The 21,998-nt window shown below is 37.6% G+C and overlaps 4 protein-coding genes across 9 annotated transcripts; 2 read left to right on the forward strand and 2 right to left on the reverse strand.

The window, feature by feature from the left end:
* Positions 1-143: 143 nt before the first annotated feature.
* LOC117566068 (uncharacterized) lies at positions 144-1,902 on the reverse strand. Of its 3 annotated transcripts, none has more exons than XM_034245527.2 (4): positions 1,743-1,902; positions 958-1,452; positions 608-836; positions 144-505 (listed from the first exon to the last, which is right to left on the reverse strand). In XM_034245527.2, exons 1-4 carry the CDS (start codon positions 1,822-1,824, stop codon positions 301-303), a joined length of 1,011 nt encoding a protein of 336 aa, XP_034101418.1. In that variant the 5' UTR covers positions 1,825-1,902; the 3' UTR covers positions 144-300. The 3 variants fall into 3 exon arrangements, with proteins under 3 accessions (XP_034101418.1, XP_034101417.1, XP_034101419.1); XM_034245526.2 differs by having other exon boundaries at positions 608-854; XM_034245528.2 differs by lacking the exon at positions 608-836 and having other exon boundaries at positions 358-505.
* Positions 1,903-2,245: 343 nt separating this feature from the next.
* On the forward strand, positions 2,246-6,344 carry LOC117566067 (guanine nucleotide-binding protein subunit alpha homolog). 2 transcript variants are annotated; one of them, XM_052003275.1, is made up of 6 exons: positions 2,246-3,204; positions 3,751-3,889; positions 3,972-4,177; positions 4,461-4,592; positions 4,668-4,807; positions 4,856-5,061. In XM_052003275.1, exons 1-6 carry the CDS (start codon positions 2,815-2,817, stop codon positions 4,923-4,925), a joined length of 1,077 nt encoding a protein of 358 aa, XP_051859235.1. In that variant the 5' UTR covers positions 2,246-2,814; the 3' UTR covers positions 4,926-5,061. The 2 variants fall into 2 exon arrangements, with proteins under 2 accessions (XP_051859235.1, XP_034101415.1); XM_034245524.2 differs by having other exon boundaries at positions 2,249-3,204; positions 4,876-6,344.
* LOC117566069 (ras-related protein Rab-30) lies at positions 6,156-8,083 on the reverse strand. Of its 2 annotated transcripts, XR_004571954.2 has the most exons (3): positions 7,555-8,083; positions 6,381-7,364; positions 6,156-6,295 (listed from the first exon to the last, which is right to left on the reverse strand). XR_004571954.2 is itself a non-coding variant. In XM_034245529.2 (2 exons), exon 2 carries the CDS (start codon positions 7,314-7,316, stop codon positions 6,621-6,623), a length of 696 nt encoding a protein of 231 aa, XP_034101420.1. In that variant the 5' UTR covers positions 7,317-7,364; positions 7,555-8,083; the 3' UTR covers positions 6,156-6,620. The 2 variants fall into 2 exon arrangements, 1 of the variants encoding a protein (XP_034101420.1); XM_034245529.2 differs by having other exon boundaries at positions 6,156-7,364.
* Positions 8,084-9,217: 1,134 nt separating this feature from the next.
* On the forward strand, positions 9,218-12,917 carry LOC117566070 (RNA-binding protein 39). 2 transcript variants are annotated; one of them, XM_052003274.1, is made up of 7 exons: positions 9,218-9,322; positions 9,485-9,705; positions 9,785-9,953; positions 10,487-10,635; positions 10,703-11,098; positions 11,206-11,791; positions 11,852-12,917. In XM_052003274.1, the coding sequence occupies exons 3-7, from the start codon at positions 9,921-9,923 to the stop codon at positions 12,488-12,490; spliced, it is 1,803 nt and encodes a 600-aa protein (XP_051859234.1). In that variant the 5' UTR covers positions 9,218-9,322; positions 9,485-9,705; positions 9,785-9,920; the 3' UTR covers positions 12,491-12,917. The 2 variants fall into 2 exon arrangements, with proteins under 2 accessions (XP_051859234.1, XP_051859233.1); XM_052003273.1 differs by lacking the exons at positions 9,218-9,322; positions 9,485-9,705 and having other exon boundaries at positions 9,931-9,991.
* The last annotated feature ends 9,081 nt before the right edge of the window (positions 12,918-21,998 follow it).

Consider the following 21,998-nt stretch of genomic DNA (forward strand, 5'->3'; position numbering starts at 1 on the left):
TGCATCTAAATATATATAATTTGTGCCCAAAATATATGTAAAAATGCCAAAAATACACTATTTCCATGTCCGCAATTTCTGTCAGTAATCGAATCAAATATATGGTCTACATATATATTCGTTTACTATAAACGAAGGCGAGGTTATAGTTTGATTCGCATTTCAAAAATGTATGGTTATTTATTCGTTCGTATTTTAGAAAAATAACAGTAATATCATAGCAACGTTATATTTTTGCACTTAGGCGTGGTATTAATATATTTTGTTGTAAATACATATTGATATTTCGAAATAAATTCGTTATTTTTTTGGTTTCATAAATCCCCTGGCGCGCAAAAAGCGCACAATGAACGGTGTTGAGCCAAGTGTGATGCTTATGCGAAGTGGAGCAAATACTTTGTGGATGGCATAGGCCGTAACAAAGGTGCTGCCGACAGCCACTTTCTCTATTATTGCACTGGACTCAATGCCAAGGAATTCCAACATGGGCATCATGTTCACTCCGCTGCAAAACAAGCAATCAATTAAAATACTTAATCAAAATGCAAAGTGTAGCATCGGTTAGGTTTGATTTGCAGATGATCAAATGATCTATTAATTGTCCTACCTGGAGATGAGCATGTAGAAGCCACCTAATGATATCAGCGAGATACCTACATGAAATGCCACAATCGTAGCACCATAATCTTTAAAAGCTCTTTTCAATTGATCCTTTTTGCTTAATGCCTCGCCACTCTGCTGTTGAGGTGTCTGTGTTTCTATGGCTGTTGTCGCTGTTGTTGGTGGAACCTTTGGTGGCGGACTACTTGCCTGTGTGCTGTAGAATCGACGTGAACCTGCAGTATGTGAGCAGGCTGATGATATATGGGATGCATAGAAGATGCGTGTTAGTCGAGCATGCAACTAGTGGCAGACTGATCTGCAACATCAGCTAGCTGTTGCGCTGCCGTTTCTCACCTTGGCCGCCGTACACCCCGACTGTGGCATTCTGGTCGTAGGCCACCCAATCAGCTCGTGTGCTTTCGCGCAGTGCTCGATAATGCGAGCTGTGCATATTCTGTGACGTGAACTTATACTCCTGCGACCACTGGCCACCCGGCATGTTCAAATGCGAGAACTTGTGCATGCCACCGAAGGGAGATGGCACATTGCTTTGCATAACCGCATTCAGGCTGACAGCACCAAAGCAATCATACGATTGCACATGCAAGTCCTGCACTGTTGAAGCGCCGCGCCATGTACTATTCATCATTGTGTTATCTGTAGTGATGTCAATCATTGAGATGGGCGAGTGCGATATGACCATGATATTGTCCGAGATGTCCCTTGAGCGCTGGGGGGAGAAGCGTGTCGTCTCCGCAGCATCCACATTATTTGGTAAAGGAAGTGCGGGAGCGGGGGCAGTCACTGCGTAGTTAAGCACATTGATGCTTGTGTGAAATTGTTGAATAGCTGAAAAGAAATACATACATGTATATGCTTAATGGAAATATATTGCGCAGTTTAAAAAGTATTGACTATATACTATGACCACACCACACATATGTATGTATGTAGTATGTACATAATACTTCAGAATGAACAGAAGCGACTAAATTGAATTTAATTTACGTCGGGGGTACGCGCTCTATTATCTGCTGGCCAATCACTACAAAGTTGTTTCCACATCAAATAAACCTTCACAATTGATATCAACTCTATGACCTCTAAGATTAAAGCTTTACCGTGGACTTTAACTATACCTGTGTACTTTTTAATGTACTGCATGCTCCAAGGTAGACGAGTGGCACGCAGCAAACCCACTTTACTTGTATTAATAATCATTTCTATATTAATTTTCGGCGGCTTCTATTAGTTGTCAAACAATGACCATTCACGACGACGAAGCAAAATTATCAACTGCACTACCTGTTGTGTCCGTGTGTTGGTTGGTGTATACGGTTTGATGAGTAAAAACAGCTGAGATTAATCGATAGGGTTGCTATCTACTCCTGGCATAAACCAACAAATATCGATATTCTTCAAACATTCAGTATTAATTGTTAGAAATAACTTTTGAAATTCCGAATATTATGCTAAAATTACAGAAATTAATATGGTCAAATAGTTTTGTAGATGTCAACAATTAACTAAATAGCCACAAGTTTTGAAAGTTCTTCAATATCGAGGAAAAGTGTTACCAAGTTGTCGCTTATGAAAATCTGATCTTGGTACATTTTTTCACACGAAACGGTATATTTTATAATTAAAGATTTGGTCACGCTGACATCAACCCTGCCTTTGGGAGTGAAATGCGAATTTATTTACAAAATTGCCAATACGTGAAAAATAAGGCTGTGTGTAATAAATGCGTTAATAATTTTATCACCATTTGGAATCTGCACTCCTGAATGCCGTACTGCAGATAAAAGGAATTTGTGTGGTTTGTGTGATTGTGCAATGTACGCGGAGAAAAAGATTGTAAGGGAGAGCGCGGCCCTGTTTATGTGGTCAAGATGTGATTTGGCTACAGATTCAACATTCAAACAACGACCAAAACAATAAACCCCGCGACCAGGCTAATTTTAGCGTGTGAGACAAGAACAATAAGATCACACAAGCGGGCAGCCAATCAACAATAACAACAGCAAAGCCAACAACATCAACAACTAAGCGTACAGAGCGCGCGCGTCTGTATGCGTGTCTGTGTTTAACTCTAAGTGAACGTGTGTGTGTTTGTGTGTGTAGAAAGTGCGGACGTCAGGCGTTGGCTGTTGTCGCCTTCTTCGTCGCGGTCGCGGTTGCCGTCGCAGTCGAGCTGTATCAATCACAACCATGTCCAGAATTACATTGACCACGTTATCACACAGTGGAGGCTTAAGCAGTAGTAGTAGTAACAACAACGGCAATAACGACACACGCTCTGGGACGCTGACGCATCTAATGGAAGAGCATCAGCAGCAGACGGGGACGAGAGCTGGAATGTCAGGCAGAGGATCGTCCGATAGTCCTGTTGCTGGTGGCTTGCTGTCAGATGGAGCAGATAGACTACGGCGACAGGGGAGTCGACTGCAGACGTCGCGATTCGCCTGCATGCGATGCTGCGGTAACTTTCTCACCTATTTGGTTCGATTGCGCAGCACACCTGAAGAACTGGAACAACGCTACAAATCCAAAGAAATCGATCGGTTTTTAGAAAAGGAGAAGCATACGTTTCGACGGCAGGTAAGTCATTCTGTCAAAACCAATTGAACTCAAAGCATATCGCTGTAAACATTCCCCGTTTAATTAAAAAATTAGTATTAATTTGCTTGGAGCAGCACACACTCACGCACATACACATGCAAGCACTGTCTGAAATGCAAATACAAATACATAGACACTCGCATACACATCGCATTCATCCGGTTGACTGTGTGGCCCGCATGGGCCTCCCAGGCAAACAAATAAAACGTCAGACAAATTTTCACTTTTTGATGTTAATGTTGTTGTTGCTCGTAGTTCGCTGGGCTTGGCTCTGACTTTGGGTTTTATTGTTGCATCATTTAGTCAATCATTACAACAAAAAAGTCTTATTCACACTAGAGGCATTCAATTAACAACGTTTTCGTGCTGCCGTAGTTGTTTTGCGTTGCGTACTTTTATCGGTCAAGGTTTCAATTTCGCACGTACTTGAAATTAGATGATACTGTTGTTAGTATCTCAATCGGATTCTCATAAAGCCAGATGCTTTTGATCACAACTTGGTCTCGACTTGTATATTGCTTTTAGGTTAAATTGTTGCTCCTGGGCGCTGGCGAGTCTGGCAAATCAACCTTCCTCAAGCAGATGCGCATCATACATGGTGTGAATTTTGAGCCGGAGCTACTGCGCGAATACCAACATGTGATATACCAAAATGTTGTAAGAGGCAAGTGCACTAAATCAATATTAAAATCTATAAAATGGAGACGCTAACGACATCAAATCAATATTTGTGGTTTTGTTAGCAGGTATGCAGGTCCTCCTCGATGCACGGGAAAAGTTGGACATCTCTTGGGGCAGCAATGGACGTGAGCAGGACGCTAATGACGCCAAATTAATGGAGTGCAATGCAATAGAGGCAGATCGATTTGTTGAATATGCGCCGCTTATCAAGCGACTTTGGCAGGATCGTGGCATTCGACGAGCCTACGAGCGACGACGAGAATTTCAAATTGTAAGCAATTGATTATTACAAATGTAAATGATTAAAATTGTCGCTTGGGCCCGCATTTAAGCCCGAATTGTGAACAAAGGTTTGGCTAATGAAACGCGTTGATATCGCTTCCACTCACTATGTATTTTTTAGTCAATTTGTGTTTATATCTATTTAATTTATTATTAGGGTTAGAGAGCAGATAGCTTTTACGGTAAAATATTTTACTTTTTTTTAGTTAAAAGTTATAAGTATAACATTAATCCTCATATATATAGTACGTTGAAATTTTTATAAATTCCAGAGCGATTCGGTCAGTTACTTTTTAGACGAAATCGAGCGACTGGCAAAACCCGATTATGTGCCCACTCACAAAGATATTCTGCACTGCCGCAAAGCCACTAAAGGTGTCTACGAGTTTTGTGTCAAAGTTCAAGTATGTGTCTGTAATTCTAAATACATAGTCATATGCTCATATCGTAGTATGTATTCTCTTATTTTCTATTTGCAGAACATTCCATTTGTATTTGTCGATGTGGGCGGACAGCGTACACAGCGCCAAAAGTGGACTCGATGCTTTGATACCTCAGTTACGTCGATTATATTCTTAGTTTCCAGCTCAGAATTTGATCAAGTACTGGCAGAAGATAGGTAAGCATTTTATAACAGAATATGCCCCGATAATCACAATTATCTAAGACTATTTTTGTTTTTTAAAGAAAAACCAATCGTCTGGAGGAGTCTAAAAACATTTTCGATACCATTGTGAATAATAACACATTCAAAGGCATTTCAATAATATTGTTTTTGAACAAAACCGATTTGCTCGAGCAGAAAGTGCGCAATCCAGAGACTGATATACGCTGGTACTATCCACAGTTCAATGGTAATCCGCATTCACTCTTAGACGTACAGAACTTTATGCTGCAAATGTTTATGAGCGTGCGTCGCAGCACTAGCACCAGCCGGATCTATCATCACTTTACCACTGCCATAGACACGCGCAACATCAATGTGGTGTTCAATTCGGTGAAGGATACGATTCTACAGCGCAATCTTAATGCCCTAATGCTGCAGTAGTAATTACATACATAAAGGGCCATCCTCATGGTCGTGATCATCATCATAGTTATTCACGAATCTCGCGCCAGCTCTGGTAAAATTCACTACTATACAGATACATATACCATAAACATATATATATATATATACATGCAAAACGAAAGTGCCAGGCTGTCAGGAAAAATTCAAATTTGTAAAGGGCCGAACCAATTTGTTGTTAACTTTTTAAAATGGTTTAATTATTCATAAATCTTGTATTAAATGAAATTATTATATTATTTTTATAGCATTTACTTTTAAAATATGTATTCTATTTATGCATAAATGTATATAATTCATTGTGTATGTGTTCCGCATGTGGCTTGCTGCTAACAGACTTTATTTATACCCAAAAAAAAAAAGAAAAACAAAATAATTCGAACATTGCAGCTACAAAATATTCATATTATTAGAAATCTAAACACACGCATGTATAAATAATAATTATTTTTTTATTAATAACTCAGTATATTTATGCCTTTTGCTACTATGACGTTATACAAGGATATGTTATATACATATTATTTATATAAATATATATAAATACAGTCTACTTGGCATATGTATTGTCAACAGAAAAGTCGAATATTTACACATATATACTGTAGTTTATATAAAATGAGAGAGTTTATTGCTAAGCACGAGATTTTCTCATAGAGAAAAGTCTGCAAACAAATGTACCAATTTACAAAAAAAGAAATTACTGAAAACACCAACAATAATAAATATAACTCACAAAAATTACCTAATCTAAAACGAGTTTCAATTTGCAATGCTATTTGGGTCCCTTAACCATTTTTTGCCTTTCTCCCTTCAATTTATCAAAAATAGAGTGATTCCTTTTTACACTCGGGTTCATAGGTTTATTTGGGTCTATTTAATTACAAAGAGCTGTTAATATTATTATTAATTTTATTATTATGTTTGCTGCATTTGTTTTCACATATTGAACTACATGTAATTTTTGGAATGTCATAAAATCGCCTTCACTTCTATTAACTAGTACGCCAAGTCAAAATATACAATAAACAATTTTTGCTGTAGAGATATTAAAATAATAAATACATATTTGTAATTAAAAATAAAAAGTGAACAAAATGTATACAATATACAATAGTAATACCTTAAAGTAATATACAAAATGTGCAGTCTGGTTTAAATACGTTTAAAACTAAAGCATAAATTGTGATGTTCACAATGCAGATCCGTCTGTTTTACCAATACTAAGAAAATCATGGGCGTACTAAGACTACTACATCCAAAGGAGTTTTTAACACAAATATTTAGCATCCATAGTCATGAAGTATCTCATTTGAAGCTACCAGTTTCGTATGATTGCTGAAACAGAAACTGCGTTTTCGTTTCAGCCGGCTTGACTAGTGTTGTTATCGCCACTGCTGCTGTTATTTGATGAGCTATTTGAGCCCCCGCAGCAGTTGCTTTGCGCTGCTTTGACGCTGAAGCTGCCCAGGCCAATGGAACTGTTGCCATCCGATTGACGATGGGCAGCAACTGCCGCTGCGGCACTACTGCCATTCTTGCTCCGCGCTTGTCCAATTAGTTCAGCGGCAATCTCATAGAAGAGACGCTCAACGTTCTCCGCCTCTTTCGCAGACGTTTCAAGGAAGTACATATCATGTTGCTTTGCAAACTCCTCGCCTATCTGAGTGGGTATCTCTCGATCTTCGCGATCTGTCTTGTTGCCCACTAAAATCTTTAGCACTTTTGAGTTGGCATACTCCTGAATTTCGCGCAGCCAGTCCGGTAAACAGTCGAAGGTGGGCTGACAGCTAATATCATAGACCAGTATAAGCGCGTGCGCTGATCTGTAGTAACTTTGTGTGATGGAGCGAAAGCGTTCTTGCCCGGCTGTATCCCAGATTTGCAGCTTAATCTTTTCGCCCTCCACTTCCACGGTTTTGATCATAAAGTCCACGCCAATCGTGGCGCCTTGTCCAGGTGGAAAAAGACCCTGCGTGAAGCGTCGAACCAGGCATGTCTTGCCAACGCCCGCGTTACCAACGAGTACAATTTTAAATAGGAATTTGTATTCTTCCATTTGAAGTCACTTGATAACTCGTTACACAGCCACAGGAAAACCGTTTACCTGTAAGTATAACATTTATAAAAGTTAGGCCATTTAGACACACCTTAGTTAACGACGCGTAACGCTGGTGTGTGGCAAGAGGTATCTATTTCATTAAGGGGAGATGGTGGTTTATCTATTTGTTAGAGTTGGCTTTTTGCGTTTCGCTCTTAGACGCAGCCTAACGCTTCTTTTAGTAGTTAAAACTCACCTGTAGCTGTAGCTGATGCAGTGGCAGTAGACACACGCAAAATATGTCTGCGGGCTAGCTATCTTTGTCGCTACCTCCAAAGGTGCTGTAACTCTTCTGCTTGTTTTTTTTTTATTTGACGATGATGATGACTCAACAACTAAAGCTGCCAGCAGCGTATGTATATGTTTGTATTCCTTTTTCGTGCGATGAAGCGACATTCAATTAAATTGCCGCCAGGTTAAAACGGGTTTCATATTTCTTATTACATCAAGTATTAAGGCGCTGTATTCAATGCAACGCGACATTAAAAACGCTTGGATAAAGGTTGGATGCGCATATGTAAATATAAACAAATCGATTAATGGCAAAACGGTCTGGCAACGCCATTTGACTGAACAATTTAGTAAATTTTCGAAAATATTTATTTTGCTAGTAACAAAAATATATATTATTTTTTAATTTTTATTCTGGCAACATTATTCTAATTCAGATATTACTGATAACTGTTAATACATATTTTTTCGCTTGACAGACCAGCTGCTGTCGATTTGTGAACCAACACAGCTCTGCCCACCATTCGAAATATATCGATTTAATGTCATAATCGATTATTACTTATTATCATCGCTTCATCAACACAACATAGTCGGCCACGCTGTGAAAAAAATTATAAATTGAAAAGAGCTGCATTTAACTTACAAATCAATTGAAAAACAGTTTCGTAAGTGATCGCTTAACTTGCACCAGCATACCAACCACAATTTTAGTTTTTTCAAACGACATAGATACCGATAAAGGGCGTTTTCCCCATCAAATAATTCAACATGGCCGAGGACTTTGATGTGGAAGCAATGCTGGAGGCACCGTACAAAAAAATGTAAGTGGATTAACAACTAGCAAATTCTAAAAATAGCGAATAAATTAAGCTATGGTTTGTACCAATTGTGTTATTATGGCGAAGGCAAATATTAAACTTTATGTACTATAACAAAATATAGACACCTCCAAACGTTCCGTATAAAATATACATACGTATATTTCTATGTATGTGTGTATGGATGTTTTATGTATGTACACATATGCATACATACATATTTTGAAAGTCGAGTGACACACATACATGCACACGTGTGTTCAGCACTTTGTGTGTGTCGAGTGTTTGACCTATGGCCATTGCATACAGCAAGCAGAACGGCGACAGCCTTAAATCGATTTTTAACTTCAACTCCCGGAATGCAATCGAAAATCGACGGCCGGTAATAATCGCCGCAAGGTGGTGGTTTGCGTTATAACTATAGCAATAAATGGTTGTTGCATTAAATTTCCCATAGTTCCTTTAAGCTGGATTTTGTTTACTAGTTTATTTTATCTTTAAACAGATGGTAAAAATATGTCAAAAATCATTTTAAAATACGGTTTAGTTCCTAGATAACTTTTAGTTCGATTTATTCTACGATTCTTGTGTGTTTTTTATTCGAGTGATCCTCAAGTGTGCTGATTATTTTGAGATAATGGGTTTTTAGCATTTAAAATTACCAACCAACCTAAATTGGTTGCTCTCTTTTCTGTCATCTGTCTCTCTTTAAAAACAAACATTAATTAAAAAATAAAAGCAATTTGCTATTAAAAAAAAAACACCACACTACCAAAAAATGCAAAATGAAAACAAAAAAGCAAGAATAATTCTTAAGGGTGAAATGTCTTTGCAGAAATCGTTTAAGCTCAATATTGTTGCTAGTGATTGTTTTGGTCATTCTAAACACAAAACTAAGCTGGAGACCATTTGGTAAGTTTTGAATGTGCCAGAAACTGCGAAAAAGAAAATAAAACCAAAACATATCTAGGCGTTTGTTTTCTGTATGATTTGTTTCTGTTTTTTCTATCAATTTTGTTTTTAATTGTTACCAACAAAAAAATCAATGAAAACTGAACGTGCACTAAATTTCAGATAAACTCTACCTATTGTCTGGGGCAGCAGGCAGCACTACTACTACTCTCACTCACAGACAGAAAGAAAGACAAGAATGAAAGAAAGAAAGTCTCACAAGCCCACTACTTCACTGCTCTTTCAGGAGTCGAGTCTAAAATACCCAAAAAAAAATATAAATTTACAAAATATTGAATCAATCTAAAACGATATCAATCACAATTCAAAGCCAAACCTAAAACGTAATAAGCAAACTTAAATTATTTCAATACACATATCTTAACTTATATCTATATATATATATACGTGTCCAATATATAGACGAAAGAGCGCCTGCGATGTGTGTGTTGGCCAGTGTCTCTTTAGTCAAATATGAGCATCCAAATCAACCAGAGCAGCCAACCTACCACCCAACCATTAGCCAGCTCTGATACCCAATCGAATCGAATTTGAATATATGTGGAGAAATTTCGCCGTGATCTACTTATGTGTGTGTTACAATCTACCATATCAGTATCAGTATACGCGGTATAGTGCTATATATATATAATTTATTTAAATATATGTATATATGTACATTAACTGCAATAAGCTGAAGTTGGCATCACCAATAATGATGCTGCTTTTTTGTTGTTGTTTTTAATATAAAATTGTATCACTATTATTACTACTGTTATATTGCTGTAAATTGGCAATGATCTGCAAGATGATCATTGTTGACTTAAGCATTTCTATTTTATATACTTGCAGATACCAAAAAATTTAACTAATTTACTTTGATTTGCTTTCTCTTATTCAAAAACGAAAAAAAAAAACAAAAAATATACCTCAAAAATTGTTAATTGTACAACTACGTAACGTGGGATTAACAACGAACCAAACGTTATGTGTGTGTGTCTGTGTCCCTCAAAAACATGAACATGAAATGAAAATATCCAATTCTATGTATGTACATTATTGCTTGCGACTTCCACACCTCCCATGTCTACCCAATCAACCAAATACCACAAACCCTATCTATAGAACGTCAGTGCGGGCAGCGCTGGACGGGGACGCAGGCGCAGCGGTGACAGTGAGAGCGTTGGTCATGATGATATTGATGAGGATGAGCGTTACACTGAAAATGGAACACGTTCTTCGAACGGCAATAAAAAGCGCAGCCACCGCTCACGGTAAGCATACTGCCTACTGTAACTGATATTGGTTTTTAAATTAGTTAACATATCTTTTTCTTTGCAGCAGTCGCAGTGGATCACGTGGTGCCAGACACAGACGCTCTAAGGATCGGGAGCGTGAAAAAGATCGCGCTAGTGATCGTAGCAGTTATCGCGAAAAAGATAGAGATCGTGATCGTGATCGTGATCAACGTGATAATCGCTATCGCGATGGCAAAAGAAGCAGCCGATCACGTGAAGAACGCTCTAATGATGAGAGACGTGTTGGCGGCAGTGGTCGCAATGAGCGTCGCTCTCGTGATCGTCGAGGTAGCAGTAAAACAATACAACGCGATAACGAACGCAAGCGCAGTCGCTCTCGCGATAGACGTCGTCGTAGCCGATCTCGCGAGCAGCAGCGTAAACGAATGAGTCCCATTCGCGAACGTCGGCGAAGCCATTCAAGGTCCAGAGATAGAAAGTAAGTATCACTGGAATATTTTATAAGTGTTAATAATAGTTATTATGTCTGCCATCTATAACATTATTATTCTTATTTATTTATTTTTTTTTTTTTTCTCTATGTAGCAGTCGCCGCCGAACCAGCTACTCACCTCGCCCATACGGTGGACGTGGTCGTGGAGCAGGAAGCGGTGGTGTCGGAGGCAGATCCCCACCGAATGGTGTTGGGGATCGCACACCACCCACTGAGCTGAGCCCTGAGGAGCGCGATGCACGCACCGTGTTCTGCATACAGCTATCGCAACGTGTGCGCGCCCGAGATCTGGAGGAATTCTTTTCTAGCGTTGGCAAAGTGCGCGATGTTCGCCTGATAACATGCAACAAAACCAAGCGCTTCAAAGGGATTGCATACATTGAGTTCGAAGATCCAGAGTCGGTGGCTTTGGCTCTTGGATTGTCCGGCCAACGATTGCTTGGTGTGCCCATAATGGTGCAGCACACACAAGCGGAAAAGAATCGACTACAGAGTGCGCCGCCCCCATTTCAGCCAAAAGCTCACACCGGACCCATGCGGCTATACGTCGGCTCGCTGCACTTCAACATCACAGAGGACATGTTGCGTGGTATATTCGAGCCATTTGGCAAAATTGATGTAATTCAACTGATTATGGATACTGAGACAGGTCGCTCCAAGGGTTACGGCTTCATAACGGTAATATACCTTTTAAATAATTTTCATATTATCATTAACAAGTCCTATTTGCCCTTTAAGTATCATAATGCAGACGATGCTAAGAAGGCTTTGGAGCAGCTAAATGGTTTTGAATTGGCCGGCCGCCCAATGAAGGTGGGCAATGTAACAGAGCGCTTGGACATGAATACCAGCTCATTGGACACCGATGAGATGGACCGTAGTGGCATAGATCTTGGAGCAACGGGACGACTACAGCTTATGTTTAAGTTGGCTGAGGGTGCTGGTTTGGCTGTGCCACAGGCAGCAGCTAATGCCTTGCTAGCGACTGCTCCACAGCCAGCACCAGTGCAACAACAGCAGCAGGCCCCATCTATTGCAACTCAATGCTTTATACTGTCCAATATGTTTGATCCGCGTACCGAAACAAATCCTACGTGGGATACGGAAGTACGTGACGATGTCCTAGATGAATGCGCCAAGCACGGAGGTGTTCTTCACATTCATGTAGACGCTGTTTCACCTACAGGCACTGTATATGTTAAATGTCCAAGCACAACAACAGCTGTGTTGGCAGTGAATTCGCTTCATGGACGCTGGTTTGCCGGACGCGTAATTACAGCGGCATATGTGCCCTTAATCAATTATCACTCCATGTTTCCGGATGCAATCAGCGCTGTTGATTTGATTGCATCAACGCGCAAAAATGCTGACGATTAATGATGCAGCAAGGGACAGACAGATTTGAATTGTAGATGAGCAGAAGCGTAAACAACCATCCAGCCAGCTACAATACAATACATTGTTTTTATTCGTTAAACACATTTTGTCATTTTTGAATTTTTTAAGAAGACTTACCAATTTGTATATTGATTCGCAAAACTATAAGAGTATGGGACGCATACGAATATAATTATGTTACCAATACGCAGCATATAATTAGGCATTCCTAACACGCAAAAAATTCAATTTGGATTTTCATTCAGACCTCCTCATGTCTAGAAATAATAATCTTTTCAATTTAAATTTTTAATTTTTCAAAGCATAATTTAGCGCTACATATGTACAAGTGTATAATGTAAAGATACGAAAAACAAACATTTTGTAGTCAGCAAAAAATACATAAAATCAAGAGTAAAAATATAAAAAATCGTGTTTCCTTTCAAAAAATAAAATTTCTCAGATCTTGGAAGCATAAATACGTTTGCCATAAAGAAATGTGCTTATCGATAAACTGTTATACGTTTAATCAACGGTCTCCCGCTATAAAATGGCAATATTTTAACCAAATTTCTGATGAATTCGGTATAGTTATAATTATTTTAATAATCGAAGTTTAAACTTTGAATTTCAAATTTATAAAACATAGTGTACGTCGTATATTTCATATTCCAATTGTATCGATAATTTTATGAAAACCATTTTGCACTTTGATATATATTTATTTACAATGCAAAAAATTAAGGGTTGTTTGAACATAAAAAGACATAAAATAGTAGTTAACTAAAAATAATTTAAAAACCGGCTCAGTCAATTCATTGAATATTTTGTCTTCATTAATAGCAATGTAACCATAGTATTATTTGGGCTATAATTTTTTCGATAAACTGGTATATTTTGACCTTTTTCGAAATGAAACGGTATATTTGTTGATTCCATTTACGGTCACGCTGATTGGCTTGCAGCTGTGAAATCGACGTTTGTTTTAGCAAAACTATTAAATTTATTTTTTAATTTGATGGGACTACTCACACACAAGCGTTTTGTGTACATTTATTAGTCGAATAATACAAAATTAATTTAAATTAATTGACGCGCGTCTGTTAAATAAAATTTTCATGTGGATCCAAATCCAATTTTAAGTGTGAAAGCAGCCACAACACTACGAGAAAAAAATGGCAAACACATGGACAATTGTTAAAAATGTAGGTAACAGCAACAACACCAACTGCAGAAAATGAAAATTCAATAATCCGTGTGCTTTGTGTGGACATCGTGTATAAGGTTAAATATATGGCAAAACAAAACTAGCGAAAAAAGAATTATGAAATATGAGTAAGAATCACAATTTCAATGAATGAGTACGCGAGTGTTGAGTTCAAAGTGATGACAGTGTTTTATAATCGCACGCACGGGCAGCGGGCGCGCTCTTAGTACCAATACAAACGCAAGCACGCATATGCATGTACATATATACAATGAAATGTTTGTAGTATGTTGTGCGCCTACGCAGTTCATTTTTGACCTCTCCAACGCAGCATAATCATATTGCTTCCCTTCCCCAGACTACCGCTTACTGCGAGTATTCCCAGACCCCAAGCAGCTGATTCATAGTCGCTATTTGGCAATGCATGCGGAACACTTTAAATTGCTCACAATAAAATTACAACGGTGTCACAGTGGTCGCCGTTTAATGACCCTGCCCCACTCTGGCGATGGCATAGACTTCGTATCCGTTATATAAGTGAACGATACTATAAATGTTATTATCGTGCGCCTGCAAATGTCGGTCTATGTTTTGAGTGCGTATGCCAAAAATTGAGAACACTGAAAATCTTCAGAACGAATACAACAACAACAACAAATACCAAAACAATTTAAGACAAGTCTGACGCCAACAGAACTTTAAGAAATGTGTAGCTGCCTCTTCTTTTTTTTTGGCAACCATAGCTATTGTTGGTGTTTGTTCTGTTTTCCGATTACCGCGCGCGTTTCTTTTCCCTTCCAAATTTATTTTAGAGCATTATGCCATCCACACACTTAGTATCATTATTCGTTGGCATTCGCAGTGCGCCTTTTCGTGCTTAACTCTTGGTGCAATAAAAAAGTAACCAGTAAATAAAATAAAATTCATTGAAAAGAGCTCGCACACACACATTTACATATGTATGTAGCTACTCCCGCGCTTAGAATGAAACAAATTAGCAATGGTAATTGATGCTTTTTAGTTTCTGAAATCGCCGGTTTTTATTTAGATTCACGATGGCGCTTTCGTTGCTACACATTTATATGTATATACGATACGTATGTATATGTGTTCTCGTATATATATACATATTTATGCTTCCATTTGTTTCATTGGCTCTCCTGTTACGCAATGCAGCTGCCTTTCTAACTGCATCAGCAACAGCGGCCATAAAGTTGTCGATAGCTTAAACTTATCGTCGAATCGCGTCACTGTTATCGTCGGTCAATTATCGCGCAAACCTTAGTGAACAATTCAACAACGACGGTCGGGGAACACCTCCGCTCTTTGCTATGTGCTGTGGGGAGGAATTTTTTTGACATCACATGCTTCCATTTCGCGAAACGGTCTTTGTGCGTCAGCAGAGTTTGATCGAGTTGGCTTGGAAAGCATTTAACTAAAGTCTCTTTTCGCTCTTTGGTCTTTGACTCCAATTTTTCGCTTTTCGGCCTTTACTGTTTTGTTTTACTTATACGCTGCCTTCCGCTGTTTTTCCACTTCGCCCCACCTAAGCGTTATTATCAAGTGATCACACGAAATGCCTCGCATTTATAAGCGAACGTTCCGTTCACCGCGAGTACGTCGCTATTGGCACGTAGTCTGTATGACTGAGTTCGGCATCTCTTTGACTTGCTCTTAAATTGTTCCATGCAGTACTCCAATAATAACAACAAAAACAGTACCAAAGACATAATAACTCAATAGAGTTTTCAATTCTCTTTATGTTCGAATGGGAAGTTGCTGTCTAACGACGGCTTCTTTGGATGCCAGTCTGCGTTTTACCTACCATGAAAATTATTTAACGCTTGCGCGGCGTTTTAGTACACAACCCACTAAATAAATGGTAATGTCTCGATGCATTAACCAAAAAACAGCAAGCAAGCTGAGTTTGATGTCAATAAGTTTTCTATACGTTCAATATCAATTTAACAGCGATTAATCATTTTGTACTTAGTTAAGTGATAGTTTTTATCGTGAAGATATCGACTGCAATCTGAAATAAGTAAAATAAATGTGTGTGTAAACAGTGTTGATTGTTGGTTATAAAAAATAAATAAATAGTCAAAAAATAGTTGGAAACTTACAACAAAAATTAAAGTTTAGCTATCATTAATAAACATGTTAATACAATATATTATAAAAACTCAAATTAAAAAAAAAATTAATTAATGTCAAGAGCAAGTTGACAATATTTACCAAAATACATATGTATATGTATTCAATATATGTAGCAATGTTAACCTAAAAGTCAGTCCAAAATGGAATAAAGCCAGATTTCCTGTTATCCGTTGTTAAATTTCTCCTGCAGTTGTACTGATATGGCAATATTATAGAGTAAGGGAGTTTGCCCTCGTCTGTGTGTGAAATAAGTTAGTGATAAATTAAATCCTTTGACGTTTGCTAATATTTATAGTATTAATAATCATCATTTTGACGTCGATGTATTATCAATTCAGTCGGTAACCAGTCTGGGTGTATGTGTGTGTGTGAGATAACCAGAGTTTCCATATTGAAATAGTTCGTAAAGCTAGCGAATTTTGTGTAGAACGGAGGAGATAGTAGAAACTCACAACGCTTATTGTTTTCATGTGAGTGTCAGTCAATTAACAAAACAGTTTAACAATCTAATTTGCAGCTACAAAACTAGCTAAACTTTGACCAGTTGGATTCATTGGAAATAATTGGATACAAACAAAAAAAAAAACTGAAAAATATTTTAAGAAGTTTCAACATTTATGTTATCCACAACATTAGGGGCCAATGGCGGCCCGATGCCGCTCAGTCCCTCAGCGCAGGCAACACTCAGCAAACATCTGCCCAAGCTCCAAACGAAGCGACTCATGCAACAAGCGTCAACGGCAACGTTGCCAACAAAACCGCAGACTGTTGATGCTAGTTGCCTAACTGGTGAGTTGCAATCCATTTGCTTTGTGTTATTTACCATTTACCAACCATTTGCTAATGCTGCATATATATTAATATATATAGATTTGTGCAGCAGCGAAAATTTGCCTGAAGTGGAAATCTTTTCATTGCTGGAGGAGAAAATACCCAAATACAAAGTACGAAATGATTTTCTCACCGGGTTCTCGGGTTATGCGAATGAGGATTGGTTTGTACCAGCCCCAGCGCTACCCATTCCAGTAGAGGGTCTCGGATTGACCAAGGAACAGACTAGAGAGTGCCTCAATTATTTTCGTAAGTTTGCTTTACAATACTTTATCTTTGATATGTTATACTTTGTCATCAACGGTACACAACAACAGAGAGACATTTATTAATGTGTTATTGCAATTATTGCTTTAGCTGCAAAGTCAGCCACTGATAACATTAAACTGTGTATTCATTCAAAGTTGTAGAAAGTTAAATTTTAAAGCATCTTGGCTCAAAGAACTTTATAGGCTCGAACAATTTATTGGAAAGCATTGTTATTCTCTGCAGTTTGTTTTGAGTCATACTTTAAATTAATTTTAATGAGTCAAGGTAATGATTCGAAAATAAAACATATATTCCACCAATGGATATGTATATTTATACAGAAGGTTGTGGTTATTTTTTTGAGATCCTTAAATTGGTTAGATTCATATTCAAATCATCATATTATATAACACATGCATAGAGATATCTATAATATGCAAACTAAATCACTTGAGCGAGGTTTATGTATTATTCATGTGTACTTTTTATACATACTATATACATATGTATGTATATACAATTGGCAAATGCTATTTTTTTTGCAATGAGTAATTTGCTTATCCACAATGACAGCAGCCACAAATTGAAAAGTTTTTTGACATCGAATTGTATATTTAAATACTCTTAGGCTTATGCAAACACATCATACGCACATACATGATCTATGTGTGTAATATTGTTTATGGTCATTGTATTAATTTTTAAATATTTTTCAAAGAAACCTGTTTATCTGTTTCTAGCGCAAACCAACACGCAAATTTCTTTTATCTGCGCGACAACGTCAAACAGATAAAAATAAATTGTATATGCATTATATTTGACGTCCAAATATCTCATGTCATTAATATTGAAAAGAAATAATTTTTGTATTTAGTTGGTAATATATCTAATGTTGGAAATTACTTTAATATTATTGCCATAGCAGACTAATTTTATAAATGTTTTGTATATTAACTTGAATTTAGAAACTAGAAAAATCTTATTTAAAAAGTCCGCCCGAGAGCTCGTTGTTGTCACTTGTTGCTTATTTGCAGTGTTGGTAAAGTACCCACAATATCAGCTGTTGTTATTGACATTCACACAAAAGTTTTCTGATTTGTTAAACAATTCATACTTTTTCTTCGATTGGCAACTCTGTGTTTCGTGTTGCTGGTCACACTGTCAACTATCCGGCATTGAAATTCACACAAACCCCACTTTAACCATTCACACATCTCCCAGCTGCTTTAGTGTTTTCATGTGGAGCCGTCGCCGGCGTTTGGGGAATCGCTCTATTACCATTCCGCGTGCGTCGTCGGTCTGTGCGCATTTCAAAAGTGTGTTGTGTCAACTGACGGCGGCGCGCCGCTAGAAATTAATAGTGCCAAAAAGAAAAATAAAAATCAAGACGTAAGAGTGCGGGCATCGTTTTGTATTAATATTTAATTTATAAATATACACACGTCGACATTGAACCAAAAAAATAAATATTTATATTTGTCCCGCTTTATTCAACGTATGATCGGCAATCTACAATGTGTGGCAGTGAAATGTTATGTGCGTGTGCTAACAAGCAAAAATAAATAATAAGAAATATCTTTGAAAACCATAAGCGAAACGTTGGCTCTTTAAGCTCAAGCAATCGAAAATAATGATTAATACACACATACAACTGTGCAAAAAACAAATACTACAAAATCTAAACGAAACGATACATTTGGAATTTCTCCAAGTGGCAAGCAAGCTTGCGCCTGCTTGCTTTGCTGCCTGTCGGCGTCATACAACTAAATTTATTTTTAGGACAACAACACATACATGGCACGCACACAGCAACAAAAAATGTGTGTGTGTTATATGTGAATTATGAATAAGAGAATTTGTTGGCAGTTTGTAAACATTTAATGAATGGGGTCGACATTATTTCTTCTCTCTCAAGTGTAAGAGTTGTAACAGGCTGAGGGCCAAAGGGACGGCAAATCGTTTGTCAGCTTAATTTGTTCTGGCTTCAGCTTATTATGGATGACGCCCTTGCACTGTCGACCTCTCTTTCTTCCACTCAGAACATCTCGATTTCCTCGCTGCGCTTTACATAATCGGTTTACCATGTGTTTGTTATATGTGTGTGCACAAATGTTGCCGTTATTCTATTTCTTATTCGTCGAGTTTGTCTTGCTGATAAGCAATCGCTTACTCTCACACGGCAAAACATCTATTCATATTGTGTTTCCCATTTGGCATTCTTACACACATAGAGCTTGTTTGATTCCCTCAACCGGTGATGATAGTGTGCATTGTACTAGTCGCGAAGTAACTACTTTGTTAGTTTGTGGACCTCAACTTTGGATCTCAATTATGCACGGTGACAAATGTCGCCGTCTTATACATACATTGCCGTGTTGAAGTGGTGGAACTAGTAAACATACATAGGTTATTATTCACTAGTAATTTTGTATATGATTCTGGAGTATCCAGTATGGTAGCTTCTACATATACATACATATTTACATGGTTGTGTATATTTTTTACCGTTACGCAGTAGTAACGCCGCTTATCCAGTTACAGTTCTTTTAGCGGCTATTCTGGTCGCATATCTCCACTCTCGTCAATTTGTTGATAAATCATTATCAGCAATTGCAACGTTGCCTCTTCCGTGTTGCGCATCAATCATACGCTTGGCTCTTGACACTTATCTGAGTGTATGTGTGTGTGTGTCTATGTTTGAGTGCGTGCGAGTTTATCTCTAGACAAAAAGCGCGTTCCGTTGGTTAATCATCATCTGCCGGCCACAGAAAATGATGAACCGCAATAAAAATTGTTGTTGTAGTAACTGTTTCTGTTGTTGCAAGCTATTCGCTCATTAAATTGCCGATCATTTCCTCCAGACCTAAATACTAGTTGCTTATTTATTGGTGTTAAGCTGTCGCCGGAGAAATATAATGCACAAGCACAAAATGGCAAAAATGTATGTCATGTGTGTGAGAGCTTTAGTGTGTATGAGTGTCCAATGTTGATTGGGTCCCGTACACTTCTTTAACAAACACAAATGCCGCGGTGACATACATGAATTACGTCATTTTACAACACTACACCTCGAAAATGACCTGTGTGCCAACGGCTGTTGTTGTTTTGGTTGTTTGTCTTTGTCTTTGGATTTTGCATTACTCTGTACTATTGGCCACTGGTCTATAATAGAGTAGGACGTTCACATTGCCAGCCAGCAATGGTAGGAATTAGCGCATAAAAATGGAGCGTAGTGTTTCTTAATTAATCTCAATTCAATTGAATCGCTGCATTTGCATTTAGTGCAAATAGTGGGATCTGTTATACCCGGAACGGAGCTCACTTACATATTACCAGTATTGATTGACGTTTAACGATCATTCACTCTTTTTCAAGCTTTACATTTTGACCATAAGCAGAAGCAGCATTAAATCGCTGCCCAACTTTTGCCAATGTAATTAATTACCAACAACTTTTTGTGAAAGTTTATGTGAACTAAAAAATACATAAAACTACAACAAAACGCAAAAAAAAAGTTTGTCTTTAGCAGAGACTTTTTACCGTTTTCATTTCATTTTCGCGTGTGCTCCATTGATTGGCTTTATGTTTCATTCATTTTTGGCTGTGTATTTCTCACTCAAGTGTTTGAATTCATTTATAAAGGTCTCTATATTTGGGTATTTATTCAGTTTTGTTTACATAATTGCAATTATCAATCAGACAATTAACCAATCAACCTTTGCGGTTCTTAAGTATTCGCATATTTTTGTCATATGCTTCAAAAGCCATCCGATAACGTATTTTCCTTGTCTTTTATCTCTCTTTCGCTCTCTGTCTCGAGTTCTCCCTTTTAGTCAAGACTTGTCTTTTGAGTCTGACTCATAAATATTAATACATCAACTTAATTTGAGAGCTCTACGCTTTATGAATGTCGATGAACTGCAATGAGGTTTATATAAATTGTTCATGCATTCTATTGCAATATTAATTGCTGGACTTGTCTATACCCTTTATAAAGTCTATAGAAAACAAATATAAAGGAAAATATTAATTTGATCTACACAAATAAGATATGTCGCATACAATAATAAAAACGAACGGAAAGTGTCGGTACCAATTAAAAGATTTTAAGGCGACCCAATATAAAATGTACAAGCAAGGATTCAGGATGGTTTTTCTTTTTGCAGAACATAATAGATAAGCCGATTATGCTTATTTCATTATTAGTTTACAATTTGTTCTATCTATTTCCATTGATTTTTTTATATTCTCATTCCAAATAATGTAAGATAGGAATCTCATAGTCGGGTAGTCTCACCAGTAATTCTGATACTTGGTTAACCTTCGTCTTCGAATTAATCAACACAAATTTTGTTGATTCACTAACTTTTTACGAGCGTAAATGGAGGGTAGTATTGTATAACTACAGCAGGATTGTCAAGGTTGCCAAACATGTGTCAGTCAGTTTATAGAACTAAGGAAAATTGTATTTTTATCATAAATATGTAAACCAGATATGAGAGAATATCCCAAATTTTGATGGGTTGCTGTTAGCTTTGATTTTGTATGTATTGCTGGTCATCTATGTTAACTCTTGTTTATTTGGCACAAGCTCTAACGATATTTTTTCTTCGTATCTAGTTCACTCAATTTTCTTTCACTTTGTTGGCGTAATAAATCTGATCTGATCGTTATAGAGCTCAACATAGTTTTTGAGTTAATGTTGCATGATTTCCTCGTTTCTTGAGATACGTTATGGGCCCAACCCACGTTGCATAACTCAGCATGCTGGGATGCAAGACATAATTCCTCGATGTTCTTTCAACCTACACACGAAAGAAAGGTCTACATACGTGATCGTCAACATGTTGGCGGATGGAAGATGCAAGAGGTGATCACCTTTTGAAAAGGGGTTAATTTTGTAAACTTGTTTTGATACTCGACATTTTCCTAATAGCTGCTTTAGCCGTCGCGGTCGCCTCTAAAACATTTTCGACCAAGAGCTTTAGTCTCAGTTATTCCGTCCACTCTTTTATGTGAAGTTACAAATTTTAAAATATTTCCCACTCGCACATTGTATGTAAA

This window comes from Drosophila albomicans, chromosome 2L (genome assembly GCF_009650485.2).
Source record: "Drosophila albomicans strain 15112-1751.03 chromosome 2L, ASM965048v2, whole genome shotgun sequence".
Lineage (NCBI taxonomy): Eukaryota > Metazoa > Arthropoda > Insecta > Diptera > Drosophilidae > Drosophila > Drosophila albomicans.

Bases quoted from the DNA above. Each gene is read 5' to 3' on its own strand.
- LOC117566068 (XM_034245526.2), bottom strand. From the start codon at position 1,824: ATGATTATTAATACAAGTAAAGTGGGTTTGCTGCGTGCCACTCGTCTA. The intron at 1,453-1,742 runs GTATAGTTAAAG...ATTTCTTTTCAG, and splicing joins GTACATTAAAAAGTACACAG to CTATTCAACAATTTCACACA. The intron at 506-607 runs GTAGGACAATTA...CTTGTTTTGCAG, and splicing joins TTCTACATGCTCATCTCCAG to CGGAGTGAACATGATGCCCA.
- LOC117566067 (XM_034245524.2), top strand. From the start codon at position 2,815: ATGTCCAGAATTACATTGACCACGTTATCACACAGTGGAGGCTTAAGC. The intron at 3,890-3,971 runs GCAAGTGCACTA...TTTTGTTAGCAG, and splicing joins ATACCAAAATGTTGTAAGAG to GTATGCAGGTCCTCCTCGAT. The intron at 4,593-4,667 runs GTATGTGTCTGT...TTCTATTTGCAG, and splicing joins AGTTTTGTGTCAAAGTTCAA to AACATTCCATTTGTATTTGT.
- LOC117566069 (XM_034245529.2), bottom strand. From the start codon at position 7,316: ATGGAAGAATACAAATTCCTATTTAAAATTGTACTCGTTGGTAACGCG.
- LOC117566070 (XM_052003273.1), top strand. From the start codon at position 9,950: ATGTGTGTGTTACAATCTACCATATCAGTATCAGTATACGCG. The intron at 9,992-10,486 runs GTATAGTGCTAT...CCCTATCTATAG, and splicing joins TATCAGTATCAGTATACGCG to AACGTCAGTGCGGGCAGCGC. The intron at 10,636-10,702 runs GTAAGCATACTG...TTTTCTTTGCAG, and splicing joins AAGCGCAGCCACCGCTCACG to CAGTCGCAGTGGATCACGTG.